Genomic DNA, 26,205 nt, shown 5'->3' on the forward strand with positions numbered 1-26,205 from the left:
GTACAGGAATTAATCTCTGAATGATCCCGACACACGTAGAGAGATGTGCGGAATGATCCTTACAGAAAGTCAGAATCAGCATGTTCAGAATGCCTATTGGTGCCCTGTTCGAGATGACGTTCCTTTATCAGGAAAAAAAAAGTGAAGCAGTGAGAGAGAGAGAGAGATGGACTGATGAAGACTTGAGGACAGAGATTTTCAGCCAAAGTCTTGTCTTACCATCTGCCCTTGTACACGCCCACTGTTGACAGCAACATAACAGAAGGCAGAAGACAAGGGATATCATAAATTGGGACTGTAGAACAGAAAGAGAGACAGGGAAAGAACGATCAGCATATCGAGGGAGAGAGGAAAGGTTAATATATCAATCAGTAGAAGGCGTGACTTTCTTGCATTGCAAGAAACAAAACAAAACCAAATCGATCTGTCTGTCTGTCTGCATGTCTGTCCGGATCTCTCTCTCTCTCTCTATATATATATATATATATATATATATATATATATATAACAGTGGGCGTGTACTTTGTATGACAAGGGCAGATGATAAGACAAGGCTTCGGCCGAAAATCTCTGTCCTCAAGTCTTCATCAGTCCATCTCTCTGTCTCTCTCTCTCGCTCGCTCTCTCTGCTTCATTTTTTTTCCTGATAAAGGAACGTCATCTCGAACAGGGCACCAATAGCCATTCTGAACATGCCCTCTCTCTCTTTCTATATATATATATATATATATATATATATAGAGAGAGAGAGAGAGAGAGAGAGAGAGAGAGAGAGAGAGCAACCTTCAGGCTAAAATCAGGCACCTGTTCTACAGGACGTTGATTGTAAAACTGTTTGTGCACGTGCTATATGCACCAAAGAACGCGTATATAAAAACACGTCACCTCCGCAGTACATACACTGCAATAAAGAAGTTCATAAATGAAGCAAACGGCAATAAGTGTAGCTGAAATGTATAAGGCAATAGGAAATGAAGCCGGCAGAAAGGAAGGTGAAAGTGTGTGTGTGTGTGCGTGTGCGTGTGTGTGTGTGTGTGTATGTCTGTCTGTCTGTCTGTGCGACGGGGAGAGAGAGAGAGAGAGAGGAGCAGATCCAGAGACGGATAAAGGGCGGGTCGGAAGACTCCAAGACAGACAGACAGTGTTCCATCCAGTACAACTGATTGCTGCCATACAGGTCCTCCAGAACACAAGATAAATTGCGCGCAGTGTGTACACACCATCGTCCACTTGTGTACAGGGGTGGGCCAGGCCATGCTCAGTAGTGGGAGGTTATCTACCCCCACGACAGCGCCAATGGACAGTAACTTATTACCACTCCAGTTTCGAGTGGGGGTCATCTGCAGTGTTGGCACAAGCTGGGTGATCCGGAAAGCCTGACAGACAGCACTGGTCCCACCCATCTTGACGACCATCCGTCGGTATGTGGAAAGTCGATAGAGCTGGGGACTGTTCGAACACTTTATACTGATGGTTTGTTATCATCATCGTTATCATCATCATCGTCGTCGTCGTCGTCATCATCATCATCTTCTTCTTTTTTTTGCTGCCCCATCATGTGCATCGTTTCAGTGGCATTACAGTGATTACTCCCACGCCGCTCATTCCGAGTGCCCCATACACAGCCACACCTGCGTTCGTCTGTCGCAGTCCCAGTTCCTGTGCCGGCAGTCCTCGTCCTCCTCTTCCTCCTCTTCCTTTTCTCCTTCTGTCAGGCTAGCATGGACAATATAGGGAGGGGGGGGGGGGGGGGGGGGGAGTGAGATTCTCTTGTGGTGTCACAGTCATGATGGCGTCGGGATGAGCTGTCTCTGCACTATGCATATCAAATGGTATGGATGCTAGTCTTTTGGGAGAGACAATAAGCACGTGGCAAGCATGCAAAAAACAACAACAAAACATCCATGTACGTTTTCCAGCGGAGAGGGATCTGAATTCCAGAATGAGACCTCATCAACCCCTGTACAGTCTGATAAAACCTTCACTTCAAGCTGCCATCAGTGTCAGCAGGTAATAATCCCTGACACGAAAAGCAGATCTGGCGAAGACATGGCTCTCTCGGAATTTCACTGATAAACAGGCGCTATGTGGGAAACACGGAGGTCGGAAAGAAGGCTGCCGTTCTTAAAGAGCTGCCCCACTAAGCCCTGTTTGACTGGAGCGTAACGTACAATGGAAAACACCATGTTGAAAGGTCACAGTTTGCTGTCTGTAGTTTGTACTGTGACGTGCCGTCACGTAGATGACAGGCTCAAGCACGCCGCGTGTGTGAAATGGTTTTGAAGAACTCTTCACTCCTTTGATCATTTCTCTTCACCAACAAGCCATGCCGGGCATGTATCCACCTATCCATTTCAGGACAACATTTTGGTATAATTTTGTCCAGCATATTTTTCTCTGCCGCGCTGATGATCACTCCATGAGTGTTGGAGAGGTGTTCAGTAGCTGATGAAAACAATGCTGTGATGTGTTGTGCTGTGCAGGAGCCGCCTGTCAGCTGGACCGGCTCTTCACAACGGGAAACAACTGTCGCTATTGGTGCAACACCTGCTGACTTCCCTTTGGAAACTGAATCGCCGAATGCAAAACAGTCATTGAAGAACTGAACCCTCCTCATTCGGCATTAAGTAAGTCTATTATCTTCATCTTCATGAATATGAGCCAGGACTTCTTTTTTTTTCTCTTTTTTTTTTGCGGCTTCACCCATTGTGTTTTGAAATAGAAGACATGTATCTATCACTATTTTTATGTATGTATATATGTATGGCTGGACGGCTAGATGGGTGTAAGGATGGCTGGGTGTATGGATGGATGAATGATGGATGAATGGATTGATATAAGCATAGATGTGCGTATGCCAAGAACTGCTTTTAGTACTGTTTTTCATGTGTATTATATATATATATATATATATATATATATATATATATAAGAATCTGTATGTGACTGCTTGCATGTGGAGTGATGGTCTAGAGGTAACGCGTCCACCTAGGAAGCGAGAGAATCTGAGCGCGCTGGTTCGAATCACGGCTCAGCCGCCGATATTTTCTCCCCCTCCACTAGACTTTGAGTGGTGGTCTGGACGCTAGTCATTCGGATGAGACGATAAACCGAGGTCTCGTGCGCAGCATGCACTTAGCGCACGTAAAAGAACCCACGGCAACAAAAGGGTTGTTCCTGGCAAAATTCTGTAGAAAAAATCCACTTCGATAGGAAACAACAAATAAAACTGCACGCAGGAAAAAAAGAAAAAAGAAAAAAGGGTGGCCCTGTAGTATAGCGACGCGCTCTCCCTGGGGAGAGCAGCCCCAATTTCACACAGAGAAATCTGTTGTGATAAAAAGAAATACAAATACAAAATACTAAAGCAATTTGTAATCATTGCATAATGAACTTCCTTGCACCCTTGTTCATCCTTTCACACGAACAGAGGAAACCCGTGGGTCACTTTCTTTGCCCATCTCTGGTCTGTCGGCACTTGAGTTGTTACAGATGAGGCTTCGGAGTATTGTTGGTTGAAACGAGTTTAACACCGATCCCTTCACATTTCTGTTCTGACCTTCACCTTCTCTCTGTCCTGACATTCACCTTCACCTTTTCCCTGTCAACATCAGGTACCGGAGGAATCCCCAGCCAGGTATGGAGGGCGGGGCGGACCCCCACCATATCCCCTACATCCCCAGGATCGAGGTGCAGGCGGCAGAGTACGGCACCCCCCTCTCCTTCCTCACCCACACCCCAGACTACACCCGGCCCCTCTCCCCCTCCCATAGTGCCCACACCTCCCCGCACCTCTCCTGGGAGAGGAGGCGCCTCTACCTCCCACCCGACTCTCCCCGCTCCCACCACCACCACCTCCCTGTCTCCTCCCCGCTCCTGACCTCCCGGCACCTTGGGAGCTCCGACGACCACCTCCACCTCTCCGCCATCCCCGAGACGTCGGTCACGGGCCGGGGGCACGTGCGAAGCCGGAGTTCCGACCTCGGGCGTGTGGCGGCGACCCCGGCGGGGTGGCGGGCGGATGAGGTCTACCCTCCCCGCGCCGCCCGCTCGTCCTACGACCTGCGGGGTCTGCCCAACGGCGAGGTGGTGAGGGCGGGCCGCAGCATTGTGCGCGGCGCCAGCGCCGACAACCTCCTAGAGGCGGACAACATCCGCGACAAGCTGAACCACATCCTCCGCAATCCGCCACACAGGGCGATGTCCCTGCCTGTCGCCACAAACACCACCACCAGAAACATCACCAGCCTGCCACAGCCACTGGGCATCCACATTCCCGTTCCCGGCGTGAACCTGGACCTGCACGCGGATTCCACCACACAGGGCAGTAGGATCTTGCCGGACCCTGAGGACAGATTTGGTGGGGGGGACGGGAGGGATGGGAGGGGGGAGGGAGAGAGGGGCCACCGCGTGACTGACGTGGGTGACGGCGTCATCATGGACGTGACGTCAGCAGTGACGATGAGGGAGGCGGGTCACACGGCGGAGTCCGCGACAAGAGAGGACCACGACAGTGGCAGGGGAAGTGACGTCACCAGCGTACAGACCAAGTGAGTAGGGTGGCCGGTCCGCCGTTGTAGGTAATGGAAGAAGTAAAGAGAGGGCTGGGGGTGGGGTGAGTGTAGGTAATGATGGCGGCTGTCATGGTGAGGGGGCATGGAAATCAGTAACGTAGGGGTTAGGGGGGCAGAGGGAGAGTGTAGGTAGTGATGATGGCAGTCATTCAACCACAGCTGTTATTTTTTTTCCCCACACAAGACAATACGTGTCCATACTGACATCTCCCAGAACAACTGACATATCAAAGGACAATTTACAGAAACAAAAACCACAACAAAATCTTAAAAACAGTTTCACAATTTCAAATAACAATTTGGAATCATAATAAGAGCACGAGAACAACGCACACACACTGATTCTAAATGGCATACACTGTGCGCGTTTACGTGCGCGCGCGCGCGCGCGTGTGTGTGTGTGACATGGTTTAAAAAGCAACAAGAACTAGTTCTGCTGCTGCTGCTACAACTACAACTTCTGCTGCCACCACTACTGCAACTACTGCTGCTGATGCTGCTACTAGTGCTGCTGCTCTGCTGCTGCTATTACCAGCACTACTACTACTGCTGCTGCTCAGTGTTACAAGTGTTGTTGCTACGACTACTGCTGCTGCTACTTTAGCTTCTGCTGCTGCTGTTTCATCCTGTACTTAATGGTGCAACAACTACTACTTCTAAAACTAAAACTACTGCTGTTGCTGCTACCACTACTACTATTTATGTTGCTGCTGCTGCTGCTGCTGCTACTACTACTACAACTACTCCTACTTCTGTTACATGTCTGTATGAGTGTGTATCAGTGCGTGACTGAAACCTGATCGAATGACACAGGAAACAAACGATGAGCGCCCAGTGGCAGCTGTCAGTCGGCTCTACCCAGGTAGGCAGCAGCCCGTTGTGCAAATGACCCCGTGTTTGTAAAGCGCGTAGAGCTTGGTCTCTGACCGAGGATAAGCGCTATGAAAGTATCCTTATCATCATCAACTTCTCCTGCTACTATTGCTTCTACTTCTATTGCTGCTGCTGCTGCTGCTGTTGTTCCTCCTACTACTACAACTACCACCACCATCACCACCAGGTCTTATTCTTTCTTTCAGTTGTTTGTTCATGGAAATGACGGGCGCAATAGCCAAATGGTTAAGGCGTTGGACTTTCAATCTGAGGGTCCCGGGTTCGAATCACGGTGACGGCGCTTGGTGGGTAAAGGGTGGATATTTTTACGATCTCCCAGGTCAACATATGTGCAGACCTGCTAGTGCCTGAACCCCCTTCGTGTGTGTACGCAAGCAGAAGATCAAATACCAACGTTAAAGATCCTGTAATCCATGTCAGCGTTCGGTGGGTTATGGAAACAAGAACATACCCAACATGCACACCCCGGAAAGCGGAGTATAGCTGCCAATATGGCGGGTTAAAAACGGTCATACACGTAAAAGCCCACTCACGTATATACGAGTGAATGGGGGAGTTGCAGCCCACGAACGTAGAAGAAGAAGAAGAAGTTCATGGAAAGAGTTATTATTAATTATGTGTTTGTTGTTTGTTTGTTTGTTTGTTGTTATGGCGACTCGGACGGACAGGTTCGAAGCGTTCCACGCCTGGGACCTACCCCGAGCCACCCGTATCCCGCCCCCTGCGGGTTGCTGCGCGGGGCTGAGCGGGCGTGTGCTGAGGGTGATGAAGGTGTGTGCCTACGTGGTCATGGTACTCGGGGTGGCTGCAGGGGCGGTGTGCAGCCAGGGGCTTCTGGTGTCCCTCTCCTCCCAGCTGGGCCGTCACCTGGAGCTGGGGCCTCAAGGGGTAAGGTGCACTGTTTTTGTTCGGGTCTGTTCGGTTTCGTTCGGCTGTGTTCGGTTCGGTTCGGGGTAAAGTCCAATTTTAAGCATCCTAAACTGTCACACCTATTTTACCGGCAATTTTTGTGCATGTATGAAACGATGTTACCATTAGTTGATGTTGTAACCCATTTTCAGAGGATTTCAACTCTAATTTTGTACGTTATTTCACTTAATTTTGATGCGGATTCAGTCACTATAAACTAACGTGCCACCATCTTGTTTTTTCCCTTTTCCTTCCCACATACCATGGAAATGTAACCCAATATGTGCAATGATTTAGGATGCTAAAACTGGACATTACCTCGGTTGGGTTCGGTTCAGTCGAGTTCGGTTCGGTTCGGTTTCTCAAGGAGGCGTTATCTGCGTTCGGACTAATCCATAATATAAGTTACACGACAACACATCTGCTAAGCAGATGCCTGACCAGCAGCATAAGCCAGCGCGCTTCGTCAGGCTTTGAAAAATAGACAAATAAAATGAATGAATGATAAAATGAATAATTAAATACAAATAGAAAGCTAATCAGAAATAAATAGATGTGTACATAGATGATAGATAGACAAATACATGAACAACTAACTAAATAAATAAACAAATAAATAAATAGATTGATAGATAAACAAATAATGATAATGATAAAATGTAAGTACATTAAAATGTAGTGCAGGGAAAGATAAGAATTTGTTACAATAGAAACAGATGAAAATCATTGTTATGGTTTTTTGACTGACGGCATCACACGTCAACAGTTTTGTCAGGACACCTTTGATTGAACACAATGACTGTGAACCGTTGTGATATGATATCAGTGTGACATGAAATTTGAAATGCAGTCTCTACTTTCTGTATACTTTACCAGCGGAGTCATTGATTTTGCTGTACGCAAGTAATGCCATCCCAAGAAGGAAGAAATACAGACAAAAAGACCTGTAATCTCTGTGTTATTTGAGTGAGGCGACAGTCAACCCATCACGGACAAGCATACTCGCCAGTAGCCGTCCAGGGTTGAAAGAAAGAAACGAATCCCTTTCATGTATCTAGATTTATGGGGGAAAAAAAGAAAGAAATAATGTGTGAGCCAACAACTTCCCCCCTAAAAATTGTTATTGACTGACTTTTGTTTTGTTTTGTTTTTTTGTTTTTGTAGGACAAAAAAAAGACAAGACTGCGGTTCTGTTGGTTTCTGTGTCATATCATCCATGTTCTCTTAACTCGCACCACGGATACTTTTCTCTTCGGCTGTTTTAACATCTGTAATGGTACTTCACGATAAACGTGACTTATCCAGAATACACAAACGCAGACACACAGACGCACACACGCAGACACACAGACATAGACACATACAAACAAACAGATAGACAGTCAAACAGACTCACAAGCGCGCGCGCGTGCGCACACACACACACACACACACACACACACACACACACACACACACAAGCACACCTACTCTCCCCCACGCTCCCCTCCCCACCACCCTCCCCACTCCCACCTCCCCACCCATTCCCCCCACACACACGCACACACACATCCACTCACCACGCCCCACCCTCTCACACCCCCACACACTAACGGCAGACCCACTGACCTCACACTGTCCAGGCTCGGGATGCAGACTACACCAAGGGCGCTCTGCTGTCCGCTCTACTGGCGCCCATCCTGGTCCGTCTGTTGATCTGTGTGTGGAGGGTGGCGCTAGGATCACGGGACACGCCCCCTCTCCATACCGCTCTCAAGGTACCGCTCCCCCCCCCCCCCCCTTCATAGATTGATGGTCGTTTGTGTGTGTGTGTGTGTGTGTGTGTGTGTGTGTGTGTGTGTGTGTGTGTGTGTGTGTGTGTGTGCACGGTTGTTTGTGTATGGTGTATTTGATGCATGTGTCAGTTTAGGTATGTATAACTTTTTTCATTTTATCAAACGCCACGAGCTTACTGCTCCTGAAGTGTGAGCATCAGTCCACATTATGATGATGATTGCTATAGTTGTTCACTGACTGACTGGTAGTTTGGCTGGTTGGATAGTAGGTTGGTAGGGAGGTTGGTTGGCTGGAAGGTTGATTGGATGGTAGGTTGGTATGGAGGTTGGCTTGTTGGTAGATTGGATGGTAGGTTGGTAGGTAGGTTGGCTGGCTGACTGGTTGGTTGGTTGGTAGGTTGGTAGGGAGGTTGGTTGATTGGTTGGTAGGTTGGTAACTAGTTAGGTTGGGTGGTTCTATGTTTAACTGACTGACCTGACCGGAACCATGTGGTGATGTTAATGTTCTGTGAACCCCCAGAAAAGCCTGAGGGAGGCCCTGCACACGGTAGGAGTCTTCACTCTCGTGCTGCACGTGCTGCCCAGCATGCACCCACTGCAAAGCGTCACCCTGCTGGTGACCTTGACCCTGGGCCCCTCCTTGGCCGCCCTCCTCACCGCCGTGCGCGCGCCACGCCGTGTCCGTGCTACGGGGCACGTGCTGAGGTGCGTGTTGGTGATGGTGCTGCAGACGGGGGGTGCCGGGCTGTGTGCAGTTTTCGTGCTCCTGCCCAACACGGCGCTGGGCCTGCACAGCGAACCCAGGGACGAGGAGCTCACCCCTTGCACCACCGCGAAGGATTGTCTCCCCTTACTGGCGCGTGCCGCCGCGTGCTCCGTGCTGCTGTCCGTCCGCTGGCTGGAGACGTACTGGGAGAGGGCTGGAGGAGGGAGAGGAGGTGGAGGAGGGGAAGACGTGGAGGACTGTTCGGTGTCTGTGTCGGGGGAAGTTACGGCGGCGGCGGGTCAGGCGGGAGAGGGTGGAGGTGCCGGCCCGGTAGAGGGGAGGCGGGAGAGGAAGAACCGCGGCGTGCTGCCCTTGGTTCTGAGCGTGGTGCGGCTGGTGGTGGGCCTGCTCTACGGGGTGGCTTACGGGCTGGTGCAGGACGCGCTGCTCGTGCTCTTCTCGGACCGCCCACCCGACTGCAGCAGCTCCACCTCCCCCTCTTCAACTACCCCCCTTTCCGCCACCACCACCACCACCACAGACAACACCAGCACCGTCGCCAACATCTCCACCACCACCACCACCACCACCACCACTGTCCCCCTTGTATGCAGCGTGTCCTCAATCCCTGACGACGCGTGGAGCCGCTTCGGCGCTACCGTGGTGCACGTGCTGACTTCTGCCCTCTGCTACCACCTGGCCATCACGGCCTGCAGACTGCGCATGCAGCGCACCAGCTTCTTCCTGCCCTTGACCTTGGCCCCGGCCCTGGCCTTCGCCCTGTTCGCCGTCGCCCCGGAGTGGGCGGTGGTGAGAGGGTGGTCGGTGGAGGTGGAGGTGGTGTGGCCGGAGACCAGCATCCGTTGGTGGATGACCCTGGCGGCGTTCCTGGCCGGCTGGGTGAGCAATGTGCTGCTGGCCTCGCACACCTTCACCGACGTCCCCCCGGAGAGACTGATGTTCGTGGAGAGGTAGGTGTCATCATTTGCTGGTGTCATCCCGCCATCTGTCGACAAGTCTGTCTCTCCCCACTGTTTGTCTCAAAATACCATACAAGAGAAATTGTCTGATATTCGTCATCTGTGAGCTATAATTATCATAAACAGCAAGAAACAGTCATCATCAGGGAGCTATGATAATCATACCTAACCCTACATATTCCTCAAAGGGGAGCAGTACCACCCATAACAATATATATATTCCTCATCAGTGAGATTAAGTCCCAAACCAAATAACATCCATTCCTCATGTTTTTCCCCGATACTCTGACAGGATGGTATATTTCTAAGGACGCACATCGGAAAGTGGCTGCAGCAGCCTCAGCCCGTCTGCCTATGAACTGTATGAAGACAATGGACTGTGCCTTCTGGTGACCACACCACGGAACTTGAACAGCGTCACTGATGAAGGAACAATATCACCCTGAAACGGCAGTGTCTGTCCCTGGAGCATCAAGGAAGCTGGTGGAGCTGGATCAGCATCAATAGACGGGCGCAATAGGCGAGTGGTTGAAGCGTTGGACTTTCAGTCTGAGGGTACTGGGTTCGAACCTCGGTAACGGCGCCTGGTGAGTAAAGGGTGGAGATTCTTCCGATCTCCCAACGTACGTGCAGACCTGCTAGTGTCTGAACCCCCTTCGTGTGTAAACGCGTGAGGAAGATCATATACGCACTTTAAAGATCCTGAAATCCATGTCACCGTTCGGTGGGTTGAATGACCCAGGAAACAAATGATGAGCGCCCAGTGGCAGCCGTAGTCGGCTCTACCCAGATAGGCAGCCTGTTGTGCAAATGACCCCGTGTTTGTAGAGCGCTTAGAGCTTGGTCTCCGACCGAGGATAGGTGCTATATAGGTATCATATATCAACATGTGCCCTCCTCTGCCACCTTCCCCAGCATTCATTCGCCCATTCTCGCCTCACTCGGTGCCCCATGTTAAGTCTGTTTCCAGTGAGTGCGGTTTTCGTCGTTGTACTTCCCACTCATACATATCATCTTATAGCAGAGATAAATCTCTTTACACAGGATGGCTCTAAACATAGACTTAAATGCTGCCTCGTCGTTGGACCCATGAGGCAATCAAGGTACTCCATCATCCGCGGTGCTCAGACAGCTGGTGTCACGCCGTTGTCTGTCGACAGTCGACAAATGTAAGGTCTGTCTCCACTGTTTGCCTCCAGTTCATCATGGATCGCGCCCTCGAGACCCAGACTCAAATCAGCGGTATTGGACGTCTACTGGGATTCACTCATCCCTGTTCCCTTTTCCGGGCACGGTCTGTGGATCTGAGACATGGCTGACTGAGGACTGACTTTAATGATAATAATGATAGTATTTATATAGCGCTGAATCTTGTGCAGAGACAAATCTAAGCGCTTTCACACCAGTCATTTACATGCATGCATAACTCTAAAACTGAAGAAACTGAAGACAAGGAAGAGGCAGGGGAGGGAGGCTATCTTGTGAAGATGTGGGTTTTAAGGCCAGACTTGAAAGAGCTGAGTGCGAAGACCTGAAGATGCGAAAGAGGATACATCTGAGGCTACGGTGGTGAACAGAATTTAGCTCAGAGAAGAGACAAAAGATGACTTCTGAATCTATAAAACTGGCCAACGGAGAAAACTGGGGGGAAAAGCATGTGGGTTGTGAAATAAGACTCGCTGTATTGCCTTGTTTTGTACTGTATTACTCTTTTTGTCACAACAAATTTCGATGTGCTAAATTCGGGCTGCTCTCCCGAATGACTAGCGTCCAGACCACCACTCAAGGTCTAGTGTAGGGGGAGAAAATAGTGGTGACTGTTGGATTCAGTGCGCTCAGATTATCTCGCTTCCTAGGCGGACGCTTTACCACAAAGCCAACACTCCACTATCATTATGACAGGAAGTGTGGACACTTCTTACCATAGGTCCTTCTTCAGGGACGTGATTGGTGGAAATGACAGTTGTGGTGAAGGCAAGACCGAAGAGAAGTTATGAGTATCATTCAGCAGAAAAAGCAAAGATGGGCAGAGATGTGAGCGCAGTTTCTCTTTGGGACCTTCAGAGAAAAAAAAGAGTTCTTAATGGTCACATGAGGTCCAGAGTAAGGTCAAGAGTTGGGATGGAAAAAAAAGTATTTAGCTTCTCTTGTCCGGAGAGGGTTGTCCACGCCTAGGAGGGTGTAGAGCGCAATGCTTGGTGCACCTTCAGTGGAGTGCTTCATGTGAGGTTCTTGAGGCAGTAGTAGATTTTTTTTTTGAGTTATCCCCATGTTAGTGGCATCCGTTCTCATTCTGACACTGATCGGAAATCAATTGGCTGTGAGGATGCAACATACGTATTACCTATAAGCAGGTAACATATTTCTCAAATTTTCATTATTCGCCACACACACACACACACACACACACACACACACACACACACACACACACACACACACACACACGCACACACACACACACATTAGTTCTCCGTTTTGGTTATCTCGGGAAATGCGTTGTCTATCGACACCAAATCTGGTTAAAAATTGGAAAAATTCTTATTTCTTTTTAAATTATAATGACAATGCACTTCAGGGAAGGGCACAGAAAATTGCAAAGAAGCAAAACAATATCTCCTCAGTTGTCAGTTACTGCTACTTTTTTTCCCCAGACGTTAGCACTTTTATCTGATGTATTGACTCACTGATAAATAAGTCATTTTCATTATTTTCAGTTAAACAAGATGTTAATGTTTAATTTGGAAATTACAGTGATACAGACATCTGCCAGAAGCAGCAATATTGTGCCATGTAATGGGACATCAATCTAAACATACTGTGGGACTTAAAAAAAAAAAAAATATATATATATATATATATCACTTACCCGAAAACTATGCAGGAAACTGAACAGTTCCATCTAGCTGAAGCAGCATACATCGATCGGCATTTCATTGTGTTAGGGTCATAATACTATCAAACTTTCCGGCTCTGATAAATCGTAACAAAACCGCCAAACGGATTTTTGGGCCTAACGTACCTGATATTCACCTCAAACAAGTCCAGTTCTTTCGTAAAAGTTATTATCGTCGCATAGGAAGCGTTCTCCCACATGAAAAGATCAATTTTTCAAACTTCCCCTGACTTCATCATGACTTTCTGGCTATGATAAATCGTTATAAGCACTCCAAATAAAAACCGATTTTCTGTAATCTATCATTTTAGATTTGGTTTTTTTCGCGTCAACATTTCAATACCTGCATAGATGATGTGTAAACTGCACGAGTTGATTCAAATCATATTCTTGTGCTCACCGTCAAAAAACGAATTTATGCACATCTGTTGAAACGTTTTGCTGGTTTGAGCTGGACAGTGCTGTTAATCCGCATGCGCAGCCTAAATCTTTGTGGTTATCAGCCAAATTATTTTCGATCAGAAGACCTATAGCAGGTGCGTTTTCAACGGGTTTTTAAATGACGGACCAGCGCGGAATGGCACGGTTTGCGATGTTATCCTTATTGGTTTAAACAGTAATTCTATTTAGAATGTCACAAAACACCAAAGTCAGGAATCAATAGGACAACAAGAACATATTTTTCAAAGTCCTGTCTTGATACAAGTGCGTTTTAAGTTTGTGACGAAACTGACTATAGATGATTTTTCAACAAAACGAAACTAAAATATGAATAGAGTGAATCAATTGTAAGAAGAATGAACACATACACTGGTGCTGTCCTTGTTACGTCCCATATGACTTGCCTCTTTCCATATATAACTTGCCTCAATGACAGAACGGCGTCAGTTAAAGCCCAATTATGTATTCATTCCGTGTTTTGTGGTACAGTGGCGAAATACTCCCTGACAGTCTGCACGGCGTTACAGCCCAGTCTGCCGCTCGACTCATCCACAGAAAGAAAGAAAAAATCTGAGCATCACTCCCCTATTGCAATCTCTGCATTGGCTCCCCGTCTCACACAGAATAAAGTACAAGATCAGCACCCCATGTTATAAATGAATGAACAAATCTGCCTCTTCCTATCTCTATATCGCCGCCTTCACCTCTACACCTCACATCGCTCTCTGCGATCAACTTCAGATCCATTCCGTTACTGCGTTCCAGATTCAAACATTCCACAATCATCTGACGTTTTCTAATGATCTGTATCTGGAGTGTACACTTTGAACGATCTACCTCTTTGGCTTCGGCAGATCCCTGCACTTAGCTCTTTGATTTCCGGCCTTAAAACTGCCCCCCCCCCGCCCCCACCCCTCCCGAGCCTCCCCAAAAGCCCCTCCTTACCCCCAACCCCGTTTCCCGTCCATACTTTCTCTAACCTTCTGCCTACATGCATTTATAGGTTTTGTCTCACATTTATCTCTTTGTTTCTGAGTTATGCATGTGTGTGAAAGATGGCCAGTGTAACAGTGCTTTCATTTGCTTGCGGCACAAGTCTTTTTTGCGCAATATAAACAGATTATCATAATGATGATCATAGCAACAACAACAACAGCATCAAAACAACAACAACAACAAAGACACCACCACCACACCCACCAATAATAATAATAATAATCATCATCATCATCATCATCTTCTTCTTCTTCTCATCATTATTATCAGCAAAATCTTTTTATTATTATTATTATCTATTATTATCATCATTATTATTATTATTATTATCATCATCATCATCATAAGTAGCAGTAGTAGTAGTAGTAGCAGCAGCAGCAGCAGTAGTAGCAGCAGTATCATTATTGTTGTTGTTGATGTTGTTACTACTATTATTATCATTATTGATAAAAATTTAAAAAAATTATCGTTGTTGTTGTTGTTATCATTCTGTGTCTTGTTGCAGACTGTTCCGCCTGCCGCTGTACTGTGGGCCCGTGGTGGCGCTGTCTCTGATGCACAGCAGACGACGCTCCAGCCCCGCCAAGAAACAGTCTGCATCCGGGGCTCAGGTGAAGGTGGAGGAGAGTGACGCCCCCTGTGAGCGGCCCACGGACCCCATCACACTGTACATGTGCGCCACCATGTGGCATGAAACTCGGGAGGAGATGACCAAACTGATCACCTCAATACTTAGGTACCTGGCTGGGGCGTTTGTGGAGAGTAAATCAGTCAATCAATCAACCAACCATCAACCAATCAATCAATCAATCAATCAAGTAATCAATATGTGAATCAGCCAGTCAATCATTCAGCCTATCAATCAGCCTGTCGACCAATCAGTCAATCAGCAAGCTAATCAATAAATCATTCAGCCAATCAAACAAGCAAGCAATCAAGTAAGATCCAACAAGCAGTGGAAAAAAACAACAAACAAACAAAAAAACAAAACACACACACACACACACACACACACACACACACACACACACACACACACACACACAAGACAACAAATAAACAACGAAAACAAACAACGCCAAAAAAATAAATAAATAAATAAATAAAAAACAGCAACAAACTATGGTTGCCTTTGTTGTTTAATGTCCCGTCATACATACTGGTGATTGTAAATGTCTGCCTGTGACACAGGTCTGTGTGACTGTATGTGACCTGACAGTCAGATTACGTTCGAGGCTCCATGTCTGCACATTTTATCCCCCCTTTTTTTCTCCCACTCTCAATTTTTGACAAACAACACTGTGTGTGTGTGTGTGTGTGTGTGTGTGTGTGTGTGTGTGTGTGTGTGTGTGTGTGTGTGTGTGTGTGTGTGTGTGTGCAGATTCGACATGAACCAGACAGCGGAAACCATTCTGGTCAAGCGAGGAATTGACTCCGGGAAAGTGTACAAGTTTGAAGGTGAAGATACAACTTTCAAGTTTGAAAAAACAGACCGAAACAAAAAAAAACCAAACACCCCCTCCCCCAAAAAAAAACAAAAAACAAAAACAAAACAAAAACAACAACAAACAAAAACAAAAACAAACAACACCAACAACAACAACAACAAAAACCACAAAACCAACAACAACAACAAAAAACCCAACCAACCAACCAAACAAACAAAAAACAAACAAACATACTGGAGCTTGGAGTATTACAACATCCTGTAATAAACAACATGCCCAACTCGTAAATATATACTACAAATAAATCAAACATTTCCAAGTTTTATAAACTTGGTTATTTTCAACTGTAAAGTTTTACTATCATTTGATAAACTGCAGAAATGGAAAACAGATTAAGGGGAAAATGATTTTCTGGCAGACATTTAAAAAAAAAAAAGTGATTTAGTACACACACGATGACGACGACGACAACAACAACAATAACATGACGACGACAACAACAGAAGCAACAACAACAGTTTTTATTGATGAAAAAAAACTTGTTTCATAGCCTTTATTAACGGACACATGCTTACAAAAAATGTAAGTTGAAAGTTATGGTTCCCATTATTGATGTTTCGCTTCCTTTTTTTAGTCATGAAGAATATTCAGAGACAGTACCGTAAGATGGACACACACACACACACACACACACACACACACACACACACACACACAAACGGATAGAGACAGAAACAGTCGGGCAGAGAATAATTGTATGTTGACAAAAGTATGTGTGCGCTTTGTGTGTGTGTGTGTGTGTGTGTGTGTGTGCAGCTCACATCTTCTTTGACGACGCCTATGAAGGCAGACAGGGACGCCGCAAACCCAACTCGTACGCCCGTGACTTTGTGTCTCTGTTGGACGTCTGTGTCAGGTGGGTGAAGGTCTGACACGTCATGTCTAGCCTCAGGAATTACGACAGTCTTTTCTTCTTCTTTACTTTAAAATTTTTTTTTTATCAAAGACTGTCCCTAACCTTTTCATGAATAATTTTGGAATTCTTCCTCCGCCCTAAGCAGACATAAATCTTTTTATCATGAAATAATTTGAGCCTTGAGAACTCTTCAATTCCAGTAATTGTTTCGAGCAACTATTCGTAAAAAGTTCTTCATCTCCATCTAATGTGAATGTTGTATCATCAGCAAACTGATTTATTTTAAATATGTGTCTGAAATAGTGTTCGATACACTGATGCCTTTAATGCCTTCATCTTACCTACTGTTTCAAGCCAGAATTTAGGAGCAAAGTACAAATATGTAGGGTGAAATGGGTCTCCCTGACGGCATCCCTTTTGTATTTCAAACTTTGAGATACCTCGCTCTTTACTAAAGCATATGATTTTATATCTCTATGAAAGGTGCATATCCGTTTGCTTAAAACTTTACAAAGACCAAAGGCATTTAGAACCTCCTTTCTTTGATTGATTGATTTATTGATTGATATGGATACTTATATTGCACCTATCCTCCGTCGGAGACCAAGCTCTAAGCGCTTTACAAACACGGGGTCATTTACACAACAGGCTGCCTACCTGGGTAGAGCCGACTGACGACTGCTATTGGGCGCTCATCATTTGTTTCATGTGTCATTCAATGAGAGTTCAGCCACGCACACATACACACTCAGACAAACATGTAACATTTAACATTGTACGTGTATGACCGTTTTTGTTTATTTACCTCGCCATGTAGGCAGCCATAATCCGTTTTCAGTGGTGTACATGCTGGGTATGTTCTTGTTTCCATAACCCATCGAACGCTGACATGGATTACAGGATCTTTAACGTGTGTATTTGATCTTCTACGTGCGTACACACACGAATGGGGTTCAGGGCACTGTCAGGTCTGCACACATGTTGACCTTTCTTCATACATGTCAAACTAACCGAACTGAATGCTTTTTCAAAATCTATTGAAACTATCAATCCTGGAATGTGCTCGTGTTTTTATGTCATGCATGATATCATAAAATTCTCAAGTTATTGCCAGTATATCTACCTGGAATAAAGTCTGTCTGGGTGTCATGTATTACCTTAGGCAGTACATGCTTATCTTTTCAGCAACATTTGACAAAGATATTGGCCTCCAGTTCTCTAGGATTACTCTTAGTTTATTTTCTTTTGGCAGCATACATGTAATTATACCTTCGTTCTGCTGCGTCGTTGACATTTCTCCTCTTATGAAACCATGGCATAGAGCATGACGACATGACAGCCTTATAGGTATATGTGCCATGCCTGGATCATGAGGTAAGGCATAAACCTGTGTGTGTGTGTGTGTGTGTGTGTGTGTGTGTGTGTGTGTGTGTGTGTGTGTGTGTGTGTGTGTGCAGCGAGGTGCTGGGCGTGCCGGCCATGCTTCAGACCCCGGTGAAGACACGCACACCTTACGGGCTGAGGGTCAGCTGGACCATGCCGGGCAGGAACCCTCTGGTGGTCCACTTCAAAGACTCCCTCAAGATACGCAACAAAAAACGATGGTCACAGGTCAGCGTGTGTGTGTGTGTGCTTGTGTTTTGTGTGTGTGTGTGTGTGTGTGTGTGTGTGTGTGTGTGTGTGTGTGTGTGTGTGTGGCATGTTGCGAATATAACCTTTCTGTTTAAACTGGCTGAAGAAGATTATCATGCAACAGTTGCGTGTCACAAAACACAACATCCCTCCCATCTTTCAGTCTGCTTATTTTTCTTACCATTCCACGGAAACTGCACTTCGTGTACTTAATGATCTGCTCTGGGCTTCTGATGACTCCAGAGTATCTGTCTTTTCCCTGTTAAACCTGGATGCCGCATTTGATGTCATTGATCATGACATTCTCCTGCAATGCCTCAAAAACGTGTTTGGCATTCTGATCTTGCTTTTTTATCCTACAGTATTACCTCTTTGACAGAACACAAACCGTACTTATCTCTGACTTCTGTTCTAAGCCTGCATCCCTATAGTCCAGAGTCCCCCAGGGTTATGTTTTAGGTCCCTTGCTTTTCGATCTGAAATCCCAACCACTCCATGACGTCACTTGAGCACATTCTGTCTCTCATACTGAATTTGCTGATGGTACATAGCTCTACAATTAATGTCACTGCACTGATATCCAGCCACTTCACTGCATGTGTATGACTGTGATTATTGTACGTGTGGTTTAATAGAATGACGTCTAATCATTTTATGGATACCTATTGAATGACTGTGATTCGTGTGTATTGTTTTTGGGTTTTACACCACAGGTTAACTCTATAATCTATAGATAATATAGTATTATGTATTTTTAGATGGAATCTTGCACCTCTGTTGTGAAATGTTGGATATCTCATAATAAAACATAGCTAAATGACACAAAGACTGAAGTACAATTGATTGACAATACAGGAAACATGGCTTCAAAGCAATGATTAAAGTACATGCACTGACGTGCTGGTGTTAATGTAATACAAGTGATGTAAATGCATGACATGTCGATGTACAACAGGTGATGTACATGTATTGACATGCTGATGTACAACAGGTGATGTACATGTACTACCTGTTGGGTTTCAACCTGTTGGAGAAAAACCAGGACGCCTTCACTTCCCCCTCATCCACGTCACGTGGTCTCAGTGTCCACAATCTGCCCTCAAATGTTCTTCACCAGGTCAGTGTGTGTGTGTGTGTGTGTGTGTGTGTGTGTGTGTGTGTGTGTGTGTGTGTGTGTGTGCGTGTGTGTGTGTGTGCGTGCGTGCGTGCGTGCGTGCGTGCGTGCGTGCGTGCGTGTTTGCACTGAACTGATGAAACTGAAATTACAGAGGGAATGTTGGATGTGCTTTCAGTCTGCGTATCTGTGCAGACAGTTATGTCAAACATATTTGACTGGCTGTGTCTCCAGTCTTTATGTATCTCTCGCAGAACGTCACGTCAAAATGTAAGACTTGATCTGATTGGCTGTCCCGCTGTGCAGGCGGAGCGCACCTTCATCCTGGCACTGGACGGTGACGTGGACTTCCGGCCTCGCGCCGTGCACCTGCTGGTGGACCGCATGAAGAAAAACCCGCAGGTGGCTGCAGCCTGTGGCCGCATCAAGCCACTGGGCACAGGTACAGTATGCAGTACAGTACAGTATGATAGTCAGTCGTGTTCGACTACGACCATCAGAACAGCAGAGGAGTTAACTGCTGTCCCGACTGTATTGGGCTCTATTCTGATTATTGTGGACAGTGTCTTGCCACAGTTACATCCCCACTCTCTCGGCAAAGAGGGTTTTAGGACAGTCGGTTTTGGGATGGTTCCCAAAGGCCAACTAGCCCCCAAGGCTGCAGCACTAAGAGCCAGTGCAATATTGCCTCCTAGTTTGAGAGTCGTAGTCCTTCACAAAAGACTAAGCTGCAGTACAGTACAGTGCGATAATGATACAACACAAGAGTGCCCAGAGGTAATGCGTCCGCCTAGGATACGGAGGTGGGGTTCGAATCCCTGGACCGCATGAAGAAAAACTCGCAGGTGGCTGCTGCCTGTGGTCACATCAAGCCCCTGGGCACAGGTACAGTACAGTACAGTACAGTACAGTACAGTACAGTACAGTACAGTACAGTACAATTCCGTAGCGATACAATACAAGAGTGTTGGCCTGGAGGTAATGCGCCCGCTCTAAGAAGCTGATGTGGGATTCTGAGCGCACTGGCTCCCCTCCACTAGACCTTGAGTGGTGATGGTCTGGACGCTAGTCCGCATTAGGATGAGACGATTATCCGAGATTCCGCGCGTGCGGCATGCACGTAACGCATGTAAAAGAACCCACAGCCAAAAAAGAAAAAAAAGTTGTAGAATCTGGAGGAAATTCCACTTGGATAGGGAAAGAAATACACTTACAGATTTTTTAAATTAAAAAGTACAAAAACTAATGAATAAACAAAAAGTAGCACTCTCACTGTAGCGACGCGCTCTCCCTGGGGACAGAAGCCCGAATTTACGAGAAATGCGTGTGTGCGTGCGTGTGTGCGCGCGCGTGGGCGTGTGTGTGTGTGCGTGCGTGCGTGCGTGCGTGTGTGTATACAGGGCCCGTGGTGTGGTACCAGAGGTTCGAGTACGCCATCGGTCACTGGCTGCAGAAGACAGCAGAAGACGTGTTTGGCTGCGTGCTGTGTGCCCCGGGCTGCTTCTCCCTCTTCAGAGCTCGCTCACTGCTGGATGACAACGTCGTCAGGAGGTACGCTTCGGAGGCTGCCACCGCCAGACACACCCTGCAGTACGATCAGGGTACGTATATAGCAGGGTGGGTAGATCAGGGGAGTCGGGGGGAGGGGGTTGGGTATAACAGGGCAGGTAGATCAGGGTAGTTACAGGGAAGGTGTGTCAGGTTAAGTATCAGGGTGGGGGGATGGATCATGGGGTCGGTATAGCTGGGTAGGTAGATCAGGGTAGGTACAGGGTAGGATGTAAGGGTAAGTTTCAGGGTGGGTATATCAGGGTAGGTATAGGTCAGGTTATCAGGGTGGGTTTATCAGGGTAGGTAGATCAGGATGGGTATAGCAGTGTAGGTGGATCAGGGTAGGTTCACGGTAGGTGTATTCGGGTGAGTATCAGGGTGGGTATATTCGGGAAGGTAGACCAGGGTGGGTATATCAGGGCAGGCTGATGAAGGTATGTATAGCAGGGTGGGTATATCAAGGTGGGTATATCAGGGTAGAGAGATCAGGGTAGGTGTACCGCGGTGGATATATCATGGTAGGTAGATCAGGTTGGTGTGATTACCAGGGTTAGTATATAAAGGCTGGTATATCAGGGTAAGTATAGAGTCAGACGCACCCTACAGTATGCTCAGGATAGGTATAGATGAGTCATATACAACCCGTAGTATAGTCGGGGTAGGTGTACCAGGGTAGGTGTAGACATATCAGGGTATGAAAAGGATCAGACACATCTTGCAGTAAGATCAGAGTAGGACCAGTACACTCTGTAATGGGTGTATGTGTATGTCGGGGTGGGGAGGGAGAGAGAGAGAGAGAGGGAGGGAGGAAATCACATGGGTCACACACCACCACCACCACCACATCACACCCCGCCCTTTGCCGTGCACGCAGGAGAAGACCGCTGGCTCTGCACCCTCCTCCTCCAGCAAGGCTACCGCATCGAGTACAGCGCCGTCTCCGTGGCCTTGACCTTCGCGCCCACGCGCTTCGGCGAGCTGTTCAACCAGCGGCGTCGCTGGGGGCCCTCCACCATGGCCAACGTGATGGACCTTCTGCAGAGCCGGAGGTCCACCGTGGCGCGCAACTCCAGCATCAGCACCCTGTACATGCTGTACCTGGTGGTGCTCTTCGTGTCCTCCGCCGTGGGCCCCGCCACTGTGGTGCTGGCCATGGAGTCGTCCCTGCAGGAGGTCTTCGGCCTGGACACCTGGCTCTCCTTCCTCCTCACCTTGGGCCCCACCGCAGTGTTCGTCGCCGTCTGCCTCAGGTGTCAGGCCGCCACCCAGCTCAAGGTCGGTTCAGCGTTGTTGTTGTTGTTGTGGAGGGGGGGGGCGGGGGGGTTCGGCACTTGCCTGGAATAATGGTGGTGATGATGATGATGATGGTGGTGGTGATGATGACAACGACGGTGACAACGACGACGATAACGATGACAGGTGGCCATAGTGCTGAGCACAGTGTTTGCTCTTTTGATGATGGCGGTGATAATGATGGTATTACGGTGACGATGACGATGACGGACGGCCATGAAGCTGAGCGCAGTGTACGTCCTGCTGATGATGCTAATGATGATTTTGATGATGGTGATGATGATAATGGTGGTGGTGGTGATGATGATGGTGATGTTGATGATGATGATGGCGATGAAGTGACAACGACGACGACGATGATGACTACGACGATAGGTGGCCATGGTGCTAAGTACAGTGTTTGCTCTGTTGATGATGGCGGTGATGATGATGACAACAACGACGATGGTGATAATGGTGATGACGATGACGACGACGACGATGGTGATAATGGTGATGACGATGACGATAACGGGTGGATTTAGTGCTAAGCACAGTATACGCCCTGCTGCTGCTGCTGCTGATAATAACAACGACGACGACGATGATGATGACGATGTCGGGTGGCCATGGTGCTGGGCTAATTGTACGCCCTGCTGATGCTGATGCTGATAATGATGATGATGATGATGATGACGGGTGGCCATGGTACTAAGTACAGCGTATGCCCTGTTGATGATAGTGATGATGATGATGGTTATGATGGTAATGGTGGTAGTGGTGATGATGACGATGATGGTGGCTATGATAATGATGATGACGACGACGACGGCAACAACAGGTGGCCATGGTGCTGAGCACGGTGTACGCCCTGTTGATGATGGCGGTGATCGCGGGCAGCATCGTGTCCATCGCCAGGGAAGGCTGGTACACCCCCAACGCCATCTTCCTCTACGTGCTCACCGGCACCTTCCTCCTCGCCGCTCTCCTCCACCCCCACGAGATGGGCGACCTGCCGTGGGGGGTCCTCTACTTCGTCTGCATCCCGGCCGGCTACCTCTTCCTCGTGCTCTACTCCGTGTGCAACCTGCACGTGGTGTCCTGGGGCACGCGCGAGAAGCGCTCCGCCAACGAGCAGCAGCGGGAGTGGGAGGAGGAAGGGGGAGGGGACCCCGTGTCGGCGTCCGTGCACCTGCAGCACGCGGCGCGCTCCCTGAGGCGGAGGATGGAGGAGGAGGAGAGGGGGCGACAGCGGAACGCCAACAGGTGCGCGGGCAGGGGAAGGATGGAAACGGAACGAAACGAAACGAAACGAAACGAATAACAAATAGTAAAGAGTGGTAACTCTTTCCATTCACAAGGTACACAACTTCAAGTCAGTGCTGCTAACGCAACCGATTCAGCAAGCACACAGGTAAATAAAAGGTACACTGGAACAAACCCAGACACTTCCTCAAAAAAGGAAGCAGCAAAGACAAAAGAAATGTGCAAACACAAATTAGCTTTTATTCAAGACTGGCACAGCCTCTTTAATCCTGAACAAGCCACACAGAACACATCAGTGGACAATACAGAACAAACACATGGTTGCCTCCGTGGTTTTTCAATTGGAAATTAACAAATAATGAGGCCAGGAGATGAAATGATCGGTATAAGGACAGGCCCGGCGCTTCATTTTTTGAGGAAGTGTCTGGGTTTGTTCCAATGTACCTTTTATTTACCTGTGTGCTAGCTGAATCGTTGGCGTAAGCAGCACTGACTTGAAGTTGTGTACCTTGTGAATGGAGAGAGTTACCACTCCTTACTATTTGTTAATCTTTTCATCTCCTGCCTCATTATTTGTTAATTTCCATTGAAAAACCACCGAGGCAATCATGTGTTTGTTCTGCATTGTTCATGTGTTCTGTGTGGCTTGTTCAGAATTAAAGAGGCTATGCCAGTCTTGAATAAAAGCTAATTTGTGTTTGCACATTTCTTTTGTCTTTGCTGCTGTGTGCACATGTATAATGATCGGTATAAAAACAGGCCCGGGATGACATCGCTTTTTTTTCTCGAGGAAGTGTCTGGGTTTGTTCCAATGTACCTTTTTATTTACCTGTGTGCTTGCTGAATCTGTAGCGTAAGCAGCACTGACTTGAAGTTGTGTACCTTGTGAATGAAGAGAGTTACCACTCTTTATTATTTATTAATCATTTCATCTCCTGGCCTCATTATTTGTTAATTTCCAATTGAAACGAAACTGATCTTTTTTTTTCCCACCATGGAAATCAATTAACCAGTGAATAATTATGATGTTGATGGGTGTGTTTGTCTTTGTTTTCTTTTTTCAGGTATACCTGGGGCATAAAAGGGGGTGGGGGGGCGGGGGGGGGGAGTGGGGGGACGAGGTCAATATGTTTTCACGCTCAGAGAGAGTGAGCGGAGATAAGGGGCGTAATCACAAGTATAAGAGTTCTTTGGTTACGTTGAAATTATGGGAAAGGGGGTGATGTATACACGCACAGAGAGAGCGAGCGGGGGAAGGGGTGGAATCACAGCTTTGAGAGTTCTTATATTTGTGATGAAAGAATATAAGGAGAAAATGACCGAAAGAGAGAGAAAAATTGATGAGGTTTTTTTTTTTTTTAATAGTCTACTATAGGGTGGTTGACAAAACCGCGAATATACCGTGTCCTCTTGCAAAAGAGACAGACAGACAGACAGACTAGATAATTTGTTGAGATTGTTCAGAAATTGCCGGAAGATAACATACACTTTCGCATAATTAGTGTACAACTAATCATGACACACGACTAGGCAGACAGACAGACAGACAGCGACGGGAAAAAAAACAACCAACAGACTCGGGAGGAAAAGGTATGGAGAAACAGGCAAAATATGATGTGCTAAAATAAATTTGACACTCGACTGGATAGACAAACAGACAGGGACGGGAAAATAATAGACTTGGGGGCAGTGGAGGGGGGGAGGTTGGGAGAAACAGATAAAATGTGATGTACTAAAAAAATAATTAAAAAAAAGAAAAGAAAAGATAAACAGATAAAATAAAATAACATATTAAAAAGTGATGTGGTGGTGTGTCATCACAGGTCATGTTTCGGGCTGGTGCCAGCGTTTTTCCGCCGCATGCAGAGCCGCCTCTCCACCAACGTCATCCTCCTCTTCATCCTGGAGGCCCTCAACCGCGTGGTAGGGGAGGACAACTCCCCGGGCTCCGCAGAACCCAGCACGCTCGCCTCCCCTTCCCAGACGGACGCTGGCCGGAGCGAGGCCGGCGTGGATGAGGAGCCTTACACCGTCTACAGGGGGGACGTGTTCGAGGAGGGACGGACGGAGGGGCTCGGGGCGGAGGAGGAGCGGTTCTGGACGGAGCTGATCTCTAAGTACCTGCGGCCGGTGGCCCCCCGGGAAGCGGAGGCCGTGCACCAGAAGCTGAACCGGCAGATGCGGGGCCTGAGGAACGACGCTGCCTTCGCCTTCCTCTTCCTCAACGGCCTGTGGGTGGCCATCATGGCGGCGCTGGGCGAGGTGAAGCACGAGCTGCAGGTGGAAGTGGACGTCGGGGGCGACACGTACGTGCTGCAGCCCATGGGGATGCTCTTCATCGGCGTGTTCTGTCTGCTGCTGCTGCTGCAGATCCTGGCCATGCTGCGGCACAGGTCAGACCCCGCGACCCTACTCCTCTCACCTCCCCCCCCCCCCTCACCTCCCCCCGTACCCCTGTCTGCTCTGTTCGTCTGTCTGCCTGTCTCTGTCTGCCTGTCTCTCTTCGTCTGTCTCTGATCGTCTGTCTCTGTCTGCCTGTCTCTGTTCGTCTGCCTGTCTCTCTTCGTCTGTCTCTGTCCGCTTGTCTCTCTTCGTCTGTCTGTCTCTCTTCGTCTGTCTCTGTCAGCCTGTCTCTGCCTGTCTGTCTCTGTCTGCCTATGTCTGTCTGTCTCTGTCTGCCTGTCTCTCTTCATCTGTCTCTCTTCGTCTATCTCTGTCTGCCTGTCTCTGTCTGTCCGTCTGTCTCTGTCTGCCTGTCTCTCTTTGTCTGTCTCTGCCTGTCTTTGGTCATCTGTTTGTCTGTCTCTGTCTGTTGCTGTTCGTCTGTCTCTGTTC

At 47.7% G+C, this 26,205-nt stretch overlaps 1 protein-coding gene across 1 annotated transcript in view; it reads left to right on the plus strand.

Moving 5' to 3' along the window:
• The window catches only part of LOC143298102 (chitin synthase chs-2-like), a 39,987-nt gene that overhangs the window by 10,651 nt on the left and 3,131 nt on the right, over window positions 1-26,205 (plus strand). Inside the window, exons 2-16 of the mRNA XM_076610797.1 lie at window positions 2,484-2,627; window positions 3,615-4,550; window positions 6,137-6,356; window positions 8,000-8,134; window positions 8,673-9,829; window positions 14,677-14,907; window positions 15,553-15,629; window positions 16,436-16,535; window positions 17,993-18,146; window positions 19,159-19,284; window positions 19,588-19,723; window positions 20,682-20,882; window positions 21,707-22,107; window positions 22,946-23,370; window positions 25,194-25,763. Of these exons, the coding sequence (XP_076466912.1) occupies window positions 3,640-4,550; window positions 6,137-6,356; window positions 8,000-8,134; window positions 8,673-9,829; window positions 14,677-14,907; window positions 15,553-15,629; window positions 16,436-16,535; window positions 17,993-18,146; window positions 19,159-19,284; window positions 19,588-19,723; window positions 20,682-20,882; window positions 21,707-22,107; window positions 22,946-23,370; window positions 25,194-25,763 (4,844 nt within the window). The 5' untranslated portion in view covers window positions 2,484-2,627; window positions 3,615-3,639. The remainder of the gene's footprint in view (window positions 1-2,483; window positions 2,628-3,614; window positions 4,551-6,136; window positions 6,357-7,999; window positions 8,135-8,672; window positions 9,830-14,676; window positions 14,908-15,552; window positions 15,630-16,435; window positions 16,536-17,992; window positions 18,147-19,158; window positions 19,285-19,587; window positions 19,724-20,681; window positions 20,883-21,706; window positions 22,108-22,945; window positions 23,371-25,193; window positions 25,764-26,205) is intronic.

This window comes from Babylonia areolata, chromosome 2 (genome assembly GCF_041734735.1).
Source record: "Babylonia areolata isolate BAREFJ2019XMU chromosome 2, ASM4173473v1, whole genome shotgun sequence".
Taxonomy (NCBI): Eukaryota; Metazoa; Mollusca; class Gastropoda; order Neogastropoda; family Buccinidae; genus Babylonia; species Babylonia areolata.